Consider the following 18,853-nt stretch of genomic DNA (forward strand, 5'->3'; position numbering starts at 1 on the left):
TAACCAATGAAGATGCATTTCTCTGCCTTTGGATCCAACTTTGTTCTCACTTCATCAGGAACATGTACATATGTAATACACCCAAGTGAGACACATCCGGTCTTATGCCGGTAAACTTCTGTTTAGGAGTCATACCATGAACAGTTGCATTGAGTGTCCTTTTCATAATGTATACATCAATTGCTACTGCTTCTACCCAAAAGTAATGTGGCATATTCTTTTCAGCCATCAAGGCACGTGCCACTTCTGCAATGTGCCTGTTTTTCCTTTGTGCAACACCATTCTATTGCAGAGTGTACCTGCAATACCATTCTGTTGTTGCAGAGTGTACCTGCATGTAAACTGCATCTTGATTCCCTACTTTGTCACAGGAAATTGCTGAACTCATTGGAGAAATATTCTCTAAGGAAGATGATGTTAAGATATATCGATTGTATCATATATCATTAATCCTCTTAAGTGCTAATTTTAGACTAAGCATATGGTAATTATTTGCCACATTATGTTCAAAAATATTATCTCTATTGAGATGAGAGCAAGGTTAAACTCATTCTAGGGTTGCCAAGTCCAATGAAATACAAGGGAGTACATTGCTTTATCTATAAAATGTGTTCCATGCAAAAAGTTGCTAGACCACTAACTACTTGTAGTATTTGGGTGGACTAAGGAATGTCAAAGAGCATATTATTGCACCCATCCTAAGTGTACCCAATTGAGATCTCATTTTCCATGTGTATTTTAATGCATCAAATTTTTCATTGGATGTGTGATAGCATAATCTAGGGAATATAAGTAATGAGATTTTTTTCAAGTAGACTTTACAATAAGGTAATTGTGAATAATGTAGCAATGAACTACACCACCATAGAAAGGTTAGGCTTAGTCATGGCTTATGTGGTGAAATAGTATCATCATTACCTATTAGCTCCAAAACTTGTGTTCTTCTTTGTTGACCATCAAGCATTATTATATCACATGAACAAACCATGCATAATAGGTTGCATTACGTGCTGGTCACTTACTCTTTTTAGAATTTGATTTGACCCTCATAGTGAGGGAAGGTTTATAATACATACTTGTTAAAAAACCCAACTAGTGAACCAACCATTGGAGTGGAGGATGATTTATTGATGCTCCTCTATTCAAACTTGATTTTTTCTTAATGGAGTGAGGAGATCTCCAATTTCCTACCCTAAAAATTTCTTGATGATAGACCCATATGCGGTGCTTAATCCTTGCTTAAGCAAAGAAGCTACCCCTTATTAATTGATTATAGGCAAATTCTACAAGTTGGGAAAAGGTGATGGCCTTTTTTAGGTTTGACTAGAGAAGTCACCTTTATTGAGGGGAATTAATCACTAGGGATTTGTAGCTAATCTCAACCACACCACTGTCATGCAACCCTCATGTATCAAATCCATGTCTTGCTAGTTAACTTTGAGAATTCAAAGAACATGAGAGATTTAAGTCTAATTAGCAAGAACATTCATATGGATTATCCATATGGATATTTAGCAAGACTATGCCTCCTTGTTTGAAGCTATGGAGCAATACAGCTAGAGAGTTTAATAACACAAGATGCAAGCCACCTCTTCAATGCATGCATTGCAGTGGACCACACCGTGCTGTTGAGTGTCCTCATACTAGAGCCACTCCACCAAAAACCCCATCTATATTATCTAATCTAGTGCCGAATCCTAATGTCACTCCATATGGTGGCACATGTTACAAGTGTGGATTTTAGCATGCTCACAAGGATTGTCCCAACAGAGTAGCAGAAGCATCGGCCACTTTGACAAGCCTTAACCTATTAAGTGTACAAGGAGGACTTATTCATATAGCTCCCCAACTCTATTGTCTAATCTAGTGCCAAATCCTAATGTCACTCCATATGGTGGCACAGGTCACAAGTGTGGATTTGAGCATGCTCACAACGATTGTCCCAATAGAGTGCAAGCCACCTCTTCAATGCATGCATTGCAGTGGACCACACCGTGCTGTTGAGTGTCCTCATACTAGAGCCACTCCACCAAAAACCCCATCTATATTATCTAATCTAGTGCCGAATCCTAATGTCACTCCATATGGTGGCACATGTTACAAGTGTGGATTTTAGCATGCTCACAAGGATTGTCCCAACAGAGTAGCAGAAGCATCGGCCACTTTGACAAGCCTTAACCTATTAAGTGTACAAGGAGGACTTATTCATATAGCTCCCCAACTCTATTGTCTAATCTAGTGCCAAATCCTAATGTCACTCCATATGGTGGCACAGGTCACAAGTGTGGATTTGAGCATGCTCACAACGATTGTCCCAATAGAGTGGCAGAAGCATTAGCCACTTTGATAAACCTTAACCTATTAAGTGTACAAGGAGGACTTATTCATACAATCCCCCCTAAATGCTATCACAAGGCTCCAAGCTGAAATAGCAGCATGAGCCAAGGAAATATCCAAGGTTGTAAATAAGCGCAAAGTTCAAGATTTGACCTCAAAGAAATTGGCCAAGAAGCTTGAGGCATAATCCTAAAAGACTAAGGTAGCCCTTAAAAAGTCTAAATGATTGGAACCAAAGGTCTAAAAGAAGATGTCGTAAAATAGCACACATGGCCTAACACACAATCAAAAGGCTAAGGTTGCCCTTGAAAAGTCTAAAGGATTGGAACCAAAGTTCTAAAAGAAGAAGTCAAAGAGCACAAGACGCACAACACATGATCAAGAATGATGACATAAAAACAAAATGGTTCACATAAGAGCTCTGTGTTGTTATCCACATGATCTAGAGCTCACACTATGGTGGGTGGAAGATGTGCATGATATGAGTGTAGAATCATATCTTATGCAAAGAGAGATAGAGATAGAGGTTTAAGCTATGGAGATGGTGTTGTGTGTGTGTGTGTGTGTGTGTGTGTGTGTGTGTGTGAGAGAGAGAGAGAGAGAGAGAGAGAGAGAGAGAGAGAGATCAAAGTGATACAATAATGTCCATGGCATATCTCATCATGGAATGGAAAATAAAATAGAAAGAAAACATAAACATAGCTATCTCACTAGGGTGATACAAAACTGTCCATGATGTGTGTGAGAGAGATGTGATAGCCAACAATAGAGAGAGATTTCACATAACAACAATGATTGTATTATGATAATATTTTCATAATGATAACAATAGAGAGAGATGTCACATCACAATAATGATTGTATTATGATATTTGCACAATGATAACAATAGAGAGAGATTTCACATCACAACAATGATTATATTATGATAATACTTCCACCATATACAATGCTTTTTACAAGCACACCAAGGCCCTATCTTATGTTCTCTTAATAAGAGGGTGTTCGATCATCAATAATGATGATTTCATAACCATTAAAATTGTTTTGGACAGTAAGAGCTCTATTTGTTTGTATCCACAAGATTCGAGCTCATGCTATGGTGGGTGGAAGATTTCCATGATGTGAGTGTAGGAGTAGATCTTATCCAAAGAGAGATAGAGATGGAGGTTCAAGCCATGGAGATGGTGCTCAAAGAGAGAGAGAGAGAGAGAGAGAGAGAGAGAGAGAGAGAGAGAGAGAGAGAGAGAGAGAGATGATAACCAATAGAAAGAGATTGCACAACACAATAATGATTGTATTATGATAATACTTCCACCATGTACAATTCTCTTTATAGGCACCAAGGCCCTATCTTATATTCTCATGTTCACACACCAATGGACCCTTATTAGACTCTAGAATATCCAACAAACCCCCCTTTAGAGTGAAGGAGTGTCATCTAAGCGAGATACCTTCAATGTGATGATTTGGGCTCTAAATGGCAATCATGTAATACAAAAGAACATAATGATGCCAACACATGAAACTCTCATGTTAGGCTTGATACAAGTGATACAAAAGAACACAATGATGCCAACACTTCAAATTTTCATGTCGAGCCTAATACAAGAGCTTGACCATACATAATGCCTACATTAGTCTATCCATAGACAACCCCCTGGCTCTAAGTAGGGAAAGCAATATAAAAAGGGCCTTTATAGAAACAAGGATTACAAAAAGTACATCCAAAATATTCAAATTTTAGGGAACATCTTGGGTAAAGAACCCTTGACTCATACAAAGTAGAAGATGATTTTGAAAATTTGAAAAACTCCACATGCTGGTGTAATGTTAATGAAGATATTCTTTTGGCACCGTTTCCAAGTGGTTGACACTTGGGCTATCATTTTAGGCTTAGGGGCTAAGAGGCAGAGTACCCATTTAATGCTCGATTCAGAAGCTAGTAATAAAGAATCCCAATTTTTTGTTAATGTAGCATGATCAATTGTGGTGTAGAAGGCTTTCTTGTGGAAAAGCCCCAAAAACTTGTTGATGAAGGGTTTCAATGTGATGATTTTCTTAAAATATGAGAAAAGCCTAAAATTCTCTCATTTTTGAGAAAAGCCTAAAATTATCTATGGGGTAGAAGCTGTAATTAGGCCAATTTTGCCTTTATTTTTGAGAAGCCCCAATTTCTTATGGCTCCAAGAGCTTCAATTTATTGATTTTTTTCATATTTGGGGAAAGTCCCAAACTTTTGCTAAAAGCATATGCAAAAATGTAAATTGGAGGAAGCAATTGAAGCATCAAATGAAGGGGGGTTTCCAAAATAAGGATAATATATATGGGAACAACAACTCATGTTGAGATATCGAGCTCAACTAGTGCTACGACGAACATTGATGACCCGCGTGGGTGATAGCTTCCGCACTTATGTCACTGGCATGGTTGGTGCAATTATGGTTGATATGCTGCTAGTGGATGACAAGCTATGTGATAGCCACTTTGGAGTACTAGAGTTATGGTATAGTTATAGAGCCAACTCATATAGTCGGGTTCACATTATAGACCGCTGACCACTTTGTATGTTGTAGGAGAGTACTTTCCCTTTATGTATATACTCTTATCTTTTAGATATATGGTTGTGTCTTGCACTCTCGTGTGTGTGTGTTTGTTTGGAACTCAAGCTCTCTCTCTCCCCCAAATTCTCTTTATGGTATCAAAGCTCCAATTCGTGTGAGAGCTAAGGAGGCAAGCATGAGACAAAAACAAGCAAGCAAGGAAGCGATACACAGGTAAGAGCATCACCATCTCTTTCCCTTTGTGGTTTAGGTACAACAACCCTTTGGCAGCTCTGGGAGTTACACATCTCCAATTGAGGAGTTGTCTTCACAGGCTTGGAGGTGCTTATGTACTACACAGTACTTTGTACTATAATTTTGCAGCCAGAATAGCTTTTCAAGCACGTCCTGGTCTCCGTTCTATCACTGCAAGGTATTTTTGACATTTTCGGGAGGTTCTAGTTGAAAACTCTCTCTGGTCGAAATCTAGTTTTTGTAGTGTAGCAGTGCATTTTGGGAGTGCAGACAGTGTTTGCACATGTATTGTTGAGATTGGGTGTATGTACGTGTATGTTGGCCAGATCTGGTTACCAACAGGTTGTGCTAAAGTACTGTGCAGTAGTCACAAAAGATACTGCTGTGTTACAAGTTGCATACAATTTTCTGTTGTAGATTTTTTATTGTTGTAAGAAAACATGTTTGATGGAATCAATCAAATTGCCAATGAGAAGATGGACAAGAACAACTCCCATTCCTGGAAGTTCAGAATGACCAATTTCCTTATGGGTAAAGGATTTTGGGACTATGTCGAATGAGACAATGAGGAGCCTCCTGAGTTGTCTGACGAGAATGCCACTCCAGCAGACATAAAGGCATTTAAGGATTGGAACCAAGGTACAAGGAAAGTCATATATTAGATTTCAATTAGTGTCATACAAGAAAAAGTTTACATGGTGCAGCCACAAGGTTATGAGAGTGATGCACACCCAATTTTGTGTGTAGGTTACACAAAGCCTTGTATGGCTTGAAGTAGGAACCCACAGCATGGTCAAACAAGATCGGGGAGTATCTTGTTACCATTGGATTTCAGATATCCAATGTAGATTTTTCACTTTATGTGAAAAAGATAGATAAAGGGATCATGCTATTAGTCATCTATGTGGATGACTTGATTATCACTGATGATAGTGATGTTGACATACAGGATGTCAGGAGGCTTTTGAAGCAAAAGTTTGAGATGAAGGATTTGGGTGAGCTGCGATATTTTTTGGGCATAGAGGTGGTGAGATCACCTCATGGCATTTTGTTATTGTTGCATAGGCAATATGGGTTGGACATGTTGTCCAAGTATGGTATGATAGGTTGTAAGCTTATTTCAGTGCCATTAGAGCAGAACACAAAGCTTTCCACAGATACAGGTGAGCTTTTGGAGGACCCCACTACATACAGGCGCATAGTGGGTAGCTTGATCTACATGACCATTACTAGGCCAGACTTGAGTTATGCTATTGGACTTGCGAGTCAGCTTGCAGGCCCCTAGGAAGCCACGGTTGGATGCGACTAGATGGATTCTCAGGTACATAAAGTCCACAATTGATTATGGACTTTTCTATGAGTGAGTCCGTGGATAGGGAAGTTGTCATTTATTGTGACAACTTGAGTAGCATACAGTTGGTTAGTAACCTAGTATACCATGCTAAAACGAAGCACATTGAGGTGCATTATCACTTTGGGAGGAAGAAGGTTCTAGCAGGTGATGTAGATCTAGTATATGTCAGCACATTGAGGTGCATTATCACTTTGGGAGAGGAAGAAGGTTCTAGCAGGTGATGTAGATCTAGTATATGTCAGCACACAGAGGATCAGGTGGTTGATATCTTCACGAAGTCATTGGGCATAGAGAAGCTCCACACGTTTAGGAGCTTACTTGGAGTGTAATGTGTGGAGTTGAGCTCGAGGGGGAGTGTTGAGATATGGAGCTCAACTAGTGCTATGACGGTCATTGATGACCCGCCTAGGTGATAACTTTCGCACTTATGTCATGGTTGGTGCGATTATGGTTGATATGCCGCCAGTGGGTGCGATTACTTAATCTCTAGATAGCTTGTACACTAATTAGAAGAATCTAAAAGAAATTTGACCTGTAGCTCCCAATTTTTGCATTTTTATGCCGATTTGTGTTATGTTTTTGCCACCTCTCTTCAAGTTGGGCCAACCCTCTTAAGGTTATGATAGAGCTCAATATTAGCTTCAAAACACACTAAAAATCTCAAAGAATGATGCTTTAGAGGGAGAACAAAGAAAAACATTGATAGGGGGTGCTTAGGCAAAGAGTAAAAACAAGGTTTTTGCTAACGAGAAGTGATTAATGACAATAATCATTGATAACCTTTCTAACATTTAGAATATCTAAGACTAGTAGACTGACTTAGGGTGCTCAGAATGACATAAGAGTTGATACAATAAACCTTTTTAGCATTTAGAAGATTTTTACATGAGCTTGTGTCAATTTGGCATTGAAAGGGGGAATTTATGCAAAGAGGAAAAATAGGGTTTTTGCTACTGAAAAGTTATTAATGGAAGTAGTCATGTGGATGAAGGCTCTGAATACATCTAAATTGTTCACCTCGTGTGGGATTGATCCATACACCTTCTTTTCACCTTTATCAAGCTCTTCCTCCACCCCCATGGCTATGGAGCTCTCTTATGTGACAATGGAGAGAGGATCCCAAAACGGACAATGGGTTAGCATACCCACAATCAAGAAGTTACATCATGGCTTTAAGGACAACACATGTTTCAGGTAAGCTTTCAACTTGACACGACCTTTAGGGATCCACAGTTCCGTTATCCAGCCTTAGGTAATAAGTTCATGAGAACACACCGTAGTTCTGTGTATCCATCATAATAGCCTTAGGTAATAAATTTATTAGCACCCACCATTGGGGTTTTGTAGATAGCAGTATAGGGTTAGGGTTTTATTTTATAAATAGGCTTGGTTAGTTTGCTCATTGGATGTCAAAGTAGGGATCTTGATGGTTAAGGGTCTTGATTCAACGATATTTGTTGCCAGTGAGGTTTAATTTGCGTTGAGAGGGAATGTTGTCAAAGTTCATGGAAAACTTCATCTTTTTGTGAGAGAATAATCAATGTTGAAGATGGGACTTGATTTGGGAGGGCATGATGAGGTTAGACGATTCTTCTTTGCGATAACATTGCTGCACGATTACCATTTTAGGGCATATCGTCACAGTAATCAAACTATAGTGTGCTCTTAGTCATTGAGAAGTCATTTAGTGGCTTTAATCCACTCTCATGTCAAAGCATTACGGATCACACTAACATCAGTTGAGATGGTAGTTAGTGGCTTTAATCCACTCATGTCCGAGCATTATTATGTCTTGGATCACACTAGCATCAATCATAAAAATATACACCTCCATATATTATTGCGAGTGTGTATTATATTTATTTAAAAAATCTAACTCAACGTATTCTCACTTCATGATTAAGAGTAATGTAAGATTTAGAAGAAGTTAGTGCAAGCTTCCCAAGGACATATTCTAAATTTGGATGGATAATATCTTGACTTAATTGCATACCTTCCTTGGTGTGGTAAATCCTAGCCATACTCTCAACCTTGATGATCATTTGCACTTTGAGAGAAGTTAATAAGAGACTCACCGGTTGCCACGAATGCTCAGGCCTTAAGTGGTTTTGAGAGAAGTTAATAAGAGACTCATAGGTTGCCACCAATGCTCGAGACTTAGGTGGGTTTGAGAGAAGTTAACAAGAGTCTCACTGGTTGTCACCAATGCTCAAGACTTAGGTGGGTTTGATAGAAGTTAACAAGAGTCTCATCGGTTGCCACCAATGCTCAGGCCTTAGGTGGTTTTGAGAGAAGTTAACAAGAGATTGACTGGTTTTGCTTAGGTGTTAATAAATGGGTTAGAGAAGGTGGCTTTGATTAGACTTTTCTTCTTGGAGAAGTATGGTCACTTTGCTAGTGGGGTAGCCAGGTTATCAACAATGCTGATAGGACACTGGGGTTCTAAGCATGATTTCTTCCTTGATTGTACTTCGTGCTACATTGTAAAGGGTTAGCTACTATGTGTACAACACCCTAAGCTTTTGATTTTGTTGTTATTTTTAGCATGCACATGAGCATTGGCCAATTCAACCAAGGGACACCCGTGTTTCCCATGATAAAATAGCATGGCTACCTTTAGAGTTTCTTTGTATTTACTTTTTGGCTTAACCAAACCTTAATAGTAGGTGAGGTTCATAGTGAGGAATTCTCACTTGCACTCAAGACGTTAAGTGGCACAATTGGGTAGTAGCTTTTGTGGCTTGAATCCACAATTTGAGTGCCACGAGTTCTATTGGAATTGTTCTTTACACTCATTATGTTGATTGAAGTTATAGGCATTCAGATACTTTGTGGCCTACCTTGGGCATCACATCTATGGTGGTGAAAAGCCATGACATTCTCTTTGGCATCACTTCTATGGTGGCAAAAAGTGATGACATTCTCTTTGACATCACTTCTCTGATGACACACCTTGCAAACTTGGTTAGTTGCGTCAGACTCATCTCCAAACAATCCTCCACCCATGGGATGAGTTCGACAAGTCTTAAAATCAACTTTGATAATTTGGCCATCATTTCTTAAGTACATGTGAAGAAGAAAAGGCATTCTTTTGCTTGTAAAAATGGTTTTTTTTGGGGGTTATTTTATTTGCTTTTTGGTGTTATTTTTATTGCATTACTAAGGGTTGTGACTATGGCAAACCATAGAGAAGGCATGTCAATGGATTGTATTCCTTAAAGTTCCATTTTTTCATTCATCTTATAATTTTATAATTTTCACCACAAAAGTTTTAAAAATTTATAAAAAAGAGGCTTAATTCTTTTAATTGGTTGATAAATTGGATGCATATAACCTCGGTCTATCTCTTGAAACCCAAAAATCCACAAGGAAAAACTAAAAATTTAGGCCAAAAAGTTGTGAAACCTGTAATGTACGATAGAAACCTATAGGAACGTAATTGTACATGGCTAAAAGTTGCACTTTCACAATGTACAATTATAATTACAATTGTACATGATAAGAATAAAGTAATCTAAAATAGTCCAACCAAAAAGCCATACAATTATAATTATAATTGTGCATGATAAGAATAAAGTAATCTAAAACGATCTAGCCAAAAAGCCATACAATTATAATTACAATTGTACGTGAGTGATAAGAATAAAGTAATCTAAAATGGTCTAACCAAAAAGCCATACAATTATAATTACAATTGTACATGATAAGAATAAAGTAATCTAAAATGGTTTAATAAATCTAAAAGGTCGTACAAGTTGAATGCGTACAAGTTAAATTGTACGTATATGATTGGAGTTGTTCAATGTAAGAAGGAGTACAATGTACAATTTCATAATGTATAATTCTAGGGCATACAAACCCAAGGCGCATCATTGGATTTGGTCCATGTATAATATCATTTAGTGCACATACAATTTCATTTGGTTCGAGTGCATGTGCGTATCAGTTGGCACACATACAAATCCATTTCGTATGAGTATAACATCATTGGGCCCACGTATGGTTGATTCGGTCCACATACATTATCATTCCATACGCATGCATTCATATACATACAATATCATTTGGTCCATATATGATTGGATTTGGTTTGTGTACAAGTTGGGTCACACAAGTTTTGTAAGCTTATGCTCGATGTGAAAATAGGTGACTTGTGCAAAGGATAGGGAGAGTGTCAATCCTCTCAGAGAGCCCCTTAAAGAATTGTGGAAAGGATAGACACAATGTGTCAAGCCGCTGAGAGAGTTTCTTAGAGACGAGTGTATGTGGGACCACAACTTTATGAAAACTAAATACTTAAATTTGGAAACACATCATGAATGGATAAAGACCTTTGGTGGGGGACAACTCCCCCTCCCTCTCTCTTGAATCTCCATAAAAACACAAACAACACACACACAACCACCCCCTTTCCTTAGTCTTTAAAAAAAGCAACCTTAATTAATTCAAAATTTGTGAATGAAACATTTTATGACGCTAGTAGGTTTTTCCTACGTGACGACCCTTCCTGATTTGCTTGTGAAACAGCGTGATGCATTTTTGAAGAGTTTATCCGTCGAGCGTTCAATAATTGAACACAGAAGGATTGCATTTTGGAACGAAACCCGAAACCGAGCCATAAAAAAAAACCCTAACAGTTTTAGAGAGAAAAACCCTAACGCCATTACCATAACCCTTGCAGACAGCATCTGTTTTTGATTGATTTTTGCACCCAAAACAGATGTACATCTCATATCTGCGATTGCCTGATGATCGGAGAGGTTCCATCACACCATCTCAGGTGCACGGTGGTGGTGGTGGTGGTGGCGGTGGCGGCCACTGAAGATGCCCTACTGATGCGCCCTGCTGCTCATGAGGAGATACGTTTCGATTTCTCACATTCATCCAAATGGTACGCAGGGCTCCATTGGAAGAAAGAAACCACTTATTTTCTTCTCAAAATTTAAACCTTAATTCTATGTCACCATTTTAGATCAAGCTAACAATCTTCAATGTTAAGGCTAACATGTATGGCATGGATGTCTAAAAACACATTTGAGGGGGCATGCCTAGATTCCTCGAGGCCATGACTAGCAAATCCAGCAGCCGCATGGTGCCGCTGGCAGCCCTTCTCCTCTATGACACTTCCACATGGCTTGCAAGAGGGTGGCATGCAATTCAACATGATAGTTCATGCCCTGCCACCACCTCATACATGTCATTTTTACCTTGAGCCCCATTCAGGAGGGCCGGCCTCCTCCTCTTTTCAAACTGTCAGATGGCCTGCAACTTTTCCAAAAGAGGGTAACACAATGCGGCCGTGGGATGATTCGCTGGCAGGCACTGTCTTCCCTCCCCAACATAAGGTTTGATGTCATGGCCGCAAGGAATCTAGTCATGGCCCCACGAATGACTAGTCTCATCACATGTGTGTTTATGCATCCATTCATCTGAACCAGATGAGCCTAATGCCATATGTATGTTGAATTAAATTGTCATACCCAAGCGAAATCTTTTTGCTCTGCATTGCAAGGGATGCACATAAGCCAACTCTTGACAAACATTACATGCCAACATCACTTGCCATACGCCTGTGTGTAATTTGGAGGGAGTGTGCTTCAATCTGTCAAGTTAATAGCTTGGAATTTGATGCAAGGGAAAGTTTGTTTTGAGTTTCCACACCAAGTTGGAAAATTGCAAGCCTCTTTTCCCTAACACAATAAAGCAACCTACCCAATCAACTTCCCCTATGCATCTCTAGCAAGGAGGTGCATGCGCTACCAACAAATTTGCCAGTTGTGTTTTTGGTGGTGGGATTTTTTCTGCCCTTCATGGATACATCTGATCGACGAGCAAAACCTCATCTGTTTTTGTGACTTCCCCATCGGGTTGAGGATGCTCCTCATGGTCTGATAGGTGTTACATGCGGAAGCTTTGATAGTCTTCTTTCAGCCCTAAACACCATCTGGGAACATGCTGATTCAAAACGCATGTAGAAGAGCGAGAGAGATAGCTGAGTATTCAGTATATTCATAATGTACAAAAAGGTACAAGTGTTCTTGCAGCCATAGACTGCCTTCTTGAAAAGGTAGAAAAACCCTAATCTAATCCTAGTTCTATGACTCAGCCCAAGCAAGGATTGAATGCTTCAAATCGTTGTGGGCTTTTTGCTGCAGCCGACAGATCCTCTGTGATATCAAGTGCTGGCCGACAGCAACCCCATGTCCTCCATCAGACATTTCTGCCAAATCAGCAACACCTGCCCCAAGTCTGGTTTTTTATCTTGTTGCCTCTTCAGGATTAGCCTAGGCATGTCTTGCACATGACATCCAAACTTGATGATGGGATTTCAATCTGTATTCTTGGATGACTGTAATCATTCCATTGTCTATTCACGGAGTCCCCCTGTCGTCCTTCTTCTCTGGCAACCTTTTCATTGAACACCCGACCCGGTCTCCAAATCCACTCTAACTCTGATGAAAATCTATGCATCTGTTCCATCCAGTCCCCATTCCGTTCCTGCCCTGTCCCTGAACACTGTCTCTGGTCTTCTTTCCTAAGAAATGAGTCTGGCACTCTCACTCCACCTCTTGGAGGATCAACCTCCCCTGGAACTGTTGCTTGAAAGCCTTTCCTGGTGTGCCCCAAGTGGCACCTAACTCATAGGACTGACATCCCCTTGGGCTCTGTGGAACACCACCAACCAACCTCCTAGGAATTCTTCCTTGTCTTGTGTTCTTTGCCTTGGGCCTCGTACTTGTGCACCTTCCTGTGCCTTGGACTTGTGCACCTTCATCTGGGATTGAATGCCTATCTTCTTTCCACGAGGAGCTTTCACCTTTTGACAAATGTCACAGCGTTGTACATAGGTAAACACATCACGCCTCATCTTTGGCCAATAGTATTGCCGTTCTAATTTCTCCATAGTCGAATTCATGCCCCTATGACCACCTGTAATGGCGTCATGGGCATCATGGAGAAGAGCTGCCCTGAACGACTTCATGACACACAGTCGGCCTTTGTAGAAAAGCCAACCATCGTGTACTAGAAAGTGGCATGGTCCTGTGGCATCCAATGCCTGTTCCCACTGTGTACCGAATTCCTCGGAATCCGTGTACGTGTGCTTCATGTCCTCTAGTCCTGTACCAACAAGGTTAAGTCTAGTGGTCTGAATCGTAGACACTTGTCCCTTCCTGCTCAAAGCGTCGGCCACTGGATTGGCTTTTCTTGGAAGGTACTCAATCATACCACCGAACTGTTGGAATATCTGACTCCAGCGGTGTTGTTGATCACTCCACTGTGCACTTGGCATTGTCTGGATCTAGCGTAATGCCTGATGGTCACTGCGAACCTCGAAGTCACGACCATACAGAAAATGTTTCCAATGTTTCAAGGCCTGTATAACTGCTAGGAGTTCACGATCATAGACTGAGTAGTTCTTCTCGGCGGGCAGTAACTTACGAGACATGTAAGCTACTGGATGACCATTCTGTTGCAATACACCTCCAATTGCGATGTTACTTGCATCGGTGATCACTTGAAATGATTTGTCCCACGAGGCAAGAGCTAAACAAGGCACTTCTGATAAAGCCACCTTGAGGTTCTGGAATGCCTCCAACGCTCATGGAGTCATTCGAATCTTTTGCCTTCTTGTTTTCACTCCCTTTAGCAGATCGTTCACCGATCTGCCGAGAGGTCAGAAAACTTGTCGATGTGAGTGGAGTATACCTGGCATATACCTACAAAAGATCTAATGTCATAGGCTGTCTGAGGTACGTCCCAGTTGACAATCTCGGCCACTTTAGCCGGATCAAGTCGAATGCCTTTAGCACTTATTGTATATCCCAAGTAATGCACCTGGAACAGATAAAATTCCGACTTCTTTTCATTGACATAGAGTCAATCCGCACCTGGTGGTACCCACTCTTTAAATCCAGTTTTGAGAACACCTTTGCTCCATTCAGCCTCTCGAGAATATAGTCAATTCGAGGCATTGGGAATTCGCTCTTGATAGTCAGCTTGTTGAGTGCACGATAATCGACACATAAACGGGAAGACCCATCTTTCTTCTTGACAAACAAGATCGGTGCTGCAAATGGCGACACGCTGGGGCGGATGAAGCCAGCTTGCAACAGTTCTTGGAGTTGGTGGTCCAACTCCGATTCCATTGCCTTGGAAAGGCGATACGGAAACTTGCTTGGGGGTTCCGAGCCTGGGAGGAGGTCAATCTTGTGGTCCTCTGGTTTGGACGGGGGGAGCAGGGGAGGGAGGCTGTAATATGCGGAAGCTTCGAAGAAGGATCGGTACTTCAAAACTCAGAAATCAGCACTCTTTTCGCGACGGAATTAACGCACAAAACTGAAAGACGATGTGCAGAAAATAGAGAGAGAAAGGGGAGATGGAGAGGACACAGTATTGGGTCCCAATTACCCTCTGTAGGGCCCCCACCACGGATGGTGTATTTGCTTTATTAGAATGATGTAAATCTGAAAACAAATACAAAGTACTTGACCTTTTCTTGGCTGGAAAACCTGCCCTTGACCTTCAGTCCTTCACCCCTTTGCTTTAGCAATGTTCTTGGCTGTCCTGGCCCTTGGTTGCTTGGAGCACTTGGTGAATTATGAGATGAGTGAAATGATTTATGACTTGGGTATTTATACCCTCTACCATATGCAGTCGGCTGGCTTCAGGGAGCTCCACGACTGTGTCTTGTTAATAAAGTGCTTGCACACTTATAATTAATGCTTTCACACTATGCCAAATACTGTCCAGCCTGCGCATATATTCTGGGACAGCATCCTGACTGCTGGGCACCATGCGCATGGGTGTGGGACTGCCCCCCACACCTGGCCGACTGGCTGGGTAGGGTTTCTAACCCTGTCGGCTGCCTGTCCAGCAGCCCTAGGGCTGGCCGACAGCCCTTCCAGCCCAAGCCATGGCTGGTGGGCACAATGTGGGCCCTCCTGGCCCCTTGGGGGTGGTTCTATACCTCCCCCATGCCCACACTAAGAGTGCAAATGCAAGATCTTCTCACTTGGGGTAGCCCTATGGGCTGGCCCCATCTCTACATGCAAACCTACATGCCTACAGAGGCCTGGCATCCAGTTGCAAACCAGATACACAGAACATCTGACATCATTCCAGAGGGAGACTCACAGCGCGGACTGGCACTGCTTCATGTGCAGGACGATGCACACCTGACCTTGGACTCATGTGCAGGACGATGCACACCTGACCTCGGACGACTGAGATGGATCCCTGGCTGACTCGTCCCGGACTGGGCTCACATGGGACCAGTTCGCCATCCCAGGTCCTGCACCTTCTGTACAGAAATGTCTACGTGGCATCCAAGTGCGGGATGCACGTGACATCCCCTTCTGCTTAACTTGACGGAAGCTGCATAGCCTCCAAATAATCTGTCAATAATGCCGGATAGTCTTCGAAAAATTCCTTGTCGAGCCATACCGCTTCATGAGTTCCTCGGTCCTGAAACTTCGTGAGGAACTGTCGTAGTCTTCGGCTTGAGCCATGCTTGAAACGGTGCAGAAGGATCTGTTCTGGAACCATTACTTCTGCTTCATCAATGATGTCTGGTTCCGCTTCGTCTTTGACCTCTGAAGGGGGTGGACCTGCATATGGCTTTAACCAACTGACATGAAATACATCGTGCATAGTCCAACTCGGAGGTAGCTTTAACTGCATAGACACCTCATTAATCTTTTTCCGGATGGGAAATGGTCCGAAGCTCCTGAAAGACAACTTTGGGCATCGCTTGCCCACCTGCTTCAATCTTTGCTTCATAATCCGAAGATATACCCAATCTCCTTCCGAAAACTTCATGTCCCTTCGGTCTTTATTGGCCTGTCGAGCGTAGGCCTCTTGCGCTTTAGCCAATCTGTCTTTAACGGACTCTAGGATCTCCTGGTAAGACTCCGTCACCCTGTTTGCCTCCGGTACTGAAGACGAAGTCCTGGTTAACAACGACTGGAAAGGCCTTCCAAACGCTGCCTCATATGGAGTCCTGCCAATAGCTGAAGAAAAAGAGTCATTCAAAACAGCTTGAACTAAAGGCAAAAACGATTCCCACTTACCTTGCTGATCGTGGACATAACACTTCAGCACATCAAAGGCCAATTGGTTGTATATCTCTGTCTGGCCATCCGTCTGTGGGTGGAATGCACTGGAAAAATTCAACTTAGTACCAAAATTATCAAACAATGCCCTCCAAAAATGACTGGTAAACTTGGCATCTCGGTCTGACACTATGGTCCTAGGAATCCCACCAATCGGGTACCAATGCCGAATGAATAGCTGGGCAACATCCTCGGCGGTCACATTGGCCCTGCAAGGATTAAGCATCACAAATTTGCTGAACCTGTCAACAATAGTCAAACACTGTGTATTACGCTTACTCGGACTGGGAGGCAGATTCGTGACAAAGTCCATCGAAATGTCCTGGAAAGGACCCTCAGGAATTGGCAAAGGCTGTAACAACCCTATCTTCTGTCCACGAGGAGCTTTCACCTTTTGACAAATGTCACAGCGTTGTACATATGTAAACACATCACGCCTCATCTTTGGCCAGTAGTATTGCCGTTCTAATTTCTCCAGAGTCGAATTCATGCCCCTATGACCACCTGTAATGGCGTCATGGGCATCATGGAGAAGAGCTGCCCGGAATGATTTCATGACACATAGTCGGCCTTTGTAGTAAAGCCAACCATCGCGTATCAGAAAATGGCATGGTCCTGTGGCATCCAATGCCTGTTCCCACTGAGTACCGAATTCCTCGGAATCCGCGTACGTGTGCTTCATGTCTTCTAGTCCTGTACCAACAAGGTCCAGTCTAGTGGTCTGAATCGCAGATACTTGTCCCTTCCGGCTCAAAGCATCGGCCACTGGATTGGCCTTTCCTGGAAGGTACTCAATCATGCCACCAAACTGCTGGAAAATCTGACTCCAGCGGTGTTGTCGATCACTCCACTGTGCACTTGGCATCGTCTGAATCCAGCGCAATGCCTGATGGTCAGTGCGGACCTCGAAGTCACGGCCATACAGGAAATGTTTCCAATGTTTCAAGGCCTGTATGACTGCTAGGAGTTCACGATCATAGACTGAGTAGTTCTTTTCGGCGGGCAGTAACTTACGAGACATGTAAGCTACTGGATGACCATTCTGTTGTAATACACCTCCAATTGCGATGTTACTCGCATCGGTGATCACTTGAAATGGTTCGTCCCACGAGGCAAGGGCTAAACAAGGCGCTTCAGACAAAGCCACCTTGAGGTTCTGGAATGCCTCCAACGCTCGTGGAGTCATTCGAATCTTTTGCCTCCTGGTTTTCACTCCCTTTAGCAGATCGGTGAGGTCTGCCGAGAGATCAGAAAACTTGTCAATGTGGGTGGAATATGCCTGGCATATACCCACAAATGATCTAATGTCATAAGCAGTCTGAGGTACTTCCCAGTTAACAATCTCGGCCACTTTAGCCGGATCAAGTCGAATGCCTTCGGCACTGATTATATATCCCAAGTAATGTACCTGGAACAGATAAAATTCTGACTTCTTTTCATTGATATAGAGCTCGTTGCTTTCCAGCAACTTAAGGACTTTCTCCACATCAATGTCATGCTGCTCAACTGTAGCTGAAAATATGAGTATGTCGTCCAGAAATATGAACACACACACTCCAATCAACTCCCGGAAAATACGCATCATCATGCGGTTAAATGTAGCTGGGACGTTCGTCAAACCAAATGGCATGACCACAAATTCATAGTGGGCCCGTTCTGTACGGAAAGCTGTCTTGGGGATGTCCCCCTCAACAATCCGAACCTGGTGGTACCTGTTAGAAGTCATCTCCTGTCTATTTGTATACACCAGGGCCTCTGTTGTGGGTGTGCCCGCCCGTATATCATTTTTCCACACTCCCCGTATTTTTTCCCTATTTTTCCCATTTTTTCCTAGTGGCTGGAGGGCTGCCAGGTGATGCCAGGACCACTCTGAGGCTGGCCGACTGCATCTGTAGCAGTCGTGGGCTATCTGAGTGCTGGCCGACTTGATCTGTGCAGATGTGGGGACCAGATGCTGGCCGACTGCTGTTTTTCAGCAGTCGTGGACATTTTGTCAGTCGTGGGCCTCTTCCAGAGCTGGCCGACTGCCCTCATGGGCTTGTATATATTCCCCCCCATCCTCCTCCACTTTCTCATTTCAGTTTCTTCGGGATCTTGTGTATAGAGAAGAGTTTACACACATCTCTCAGTGTTTCTTGTGCTGATTATTTTCTGCAGTCTACTTGCTCTTGTCTACCCAAGTTTGGATATCATTTCCGCTGCGTATTCTGACATGGTATCAGAGCCCTAGGCTCTAGCAGATCTTGGGCGTT

The 18,853-nt window shown here is 42.2% G+C and overlaps 1 protein-coding gene across 1 annotated transcript in view; it reads left to right on the forward strand.

Annotated features, from left to right (window-relative positions):
• The first annotated feature begins 10,974 nt into the window (after nucleotides 1-10,974).
• Nucleotides 10,975-18,853, forward strand: part of LOC147619562 (uncharacterized) — a 98,869-nt gene continuing 90,990 nt past the window's right edge. Inside the window, exon 1 of the mRNA XM_086773237.1 lies at nucleotides 10,975-11,380. Within this exon, the coding sequence (XP_086629363.1) occupies nucleotides 11,378-11,380 (3 nt within the window). The 5' untranslated portion in view covers nucleotides 10,975-11,377. The remainder of the gene's footprint in view (nucleotides 11,381-18,853) is intronic.

Source organism: Cibotium barometz, chromosome 33 (genome assembly GCF_041138505.1).
Source record: "Cibotium barometz isolate CiBa-2024 chromosome 33, ASM4113850v1, whole genome shotgun sequence".
Lineage (NCBI taxonomy): Eukaryota > Viridiplantae > Streptophyta > Polypodiopsida > Cyatheales > Cibotiaceae > Cibotium > Cibotium barometz.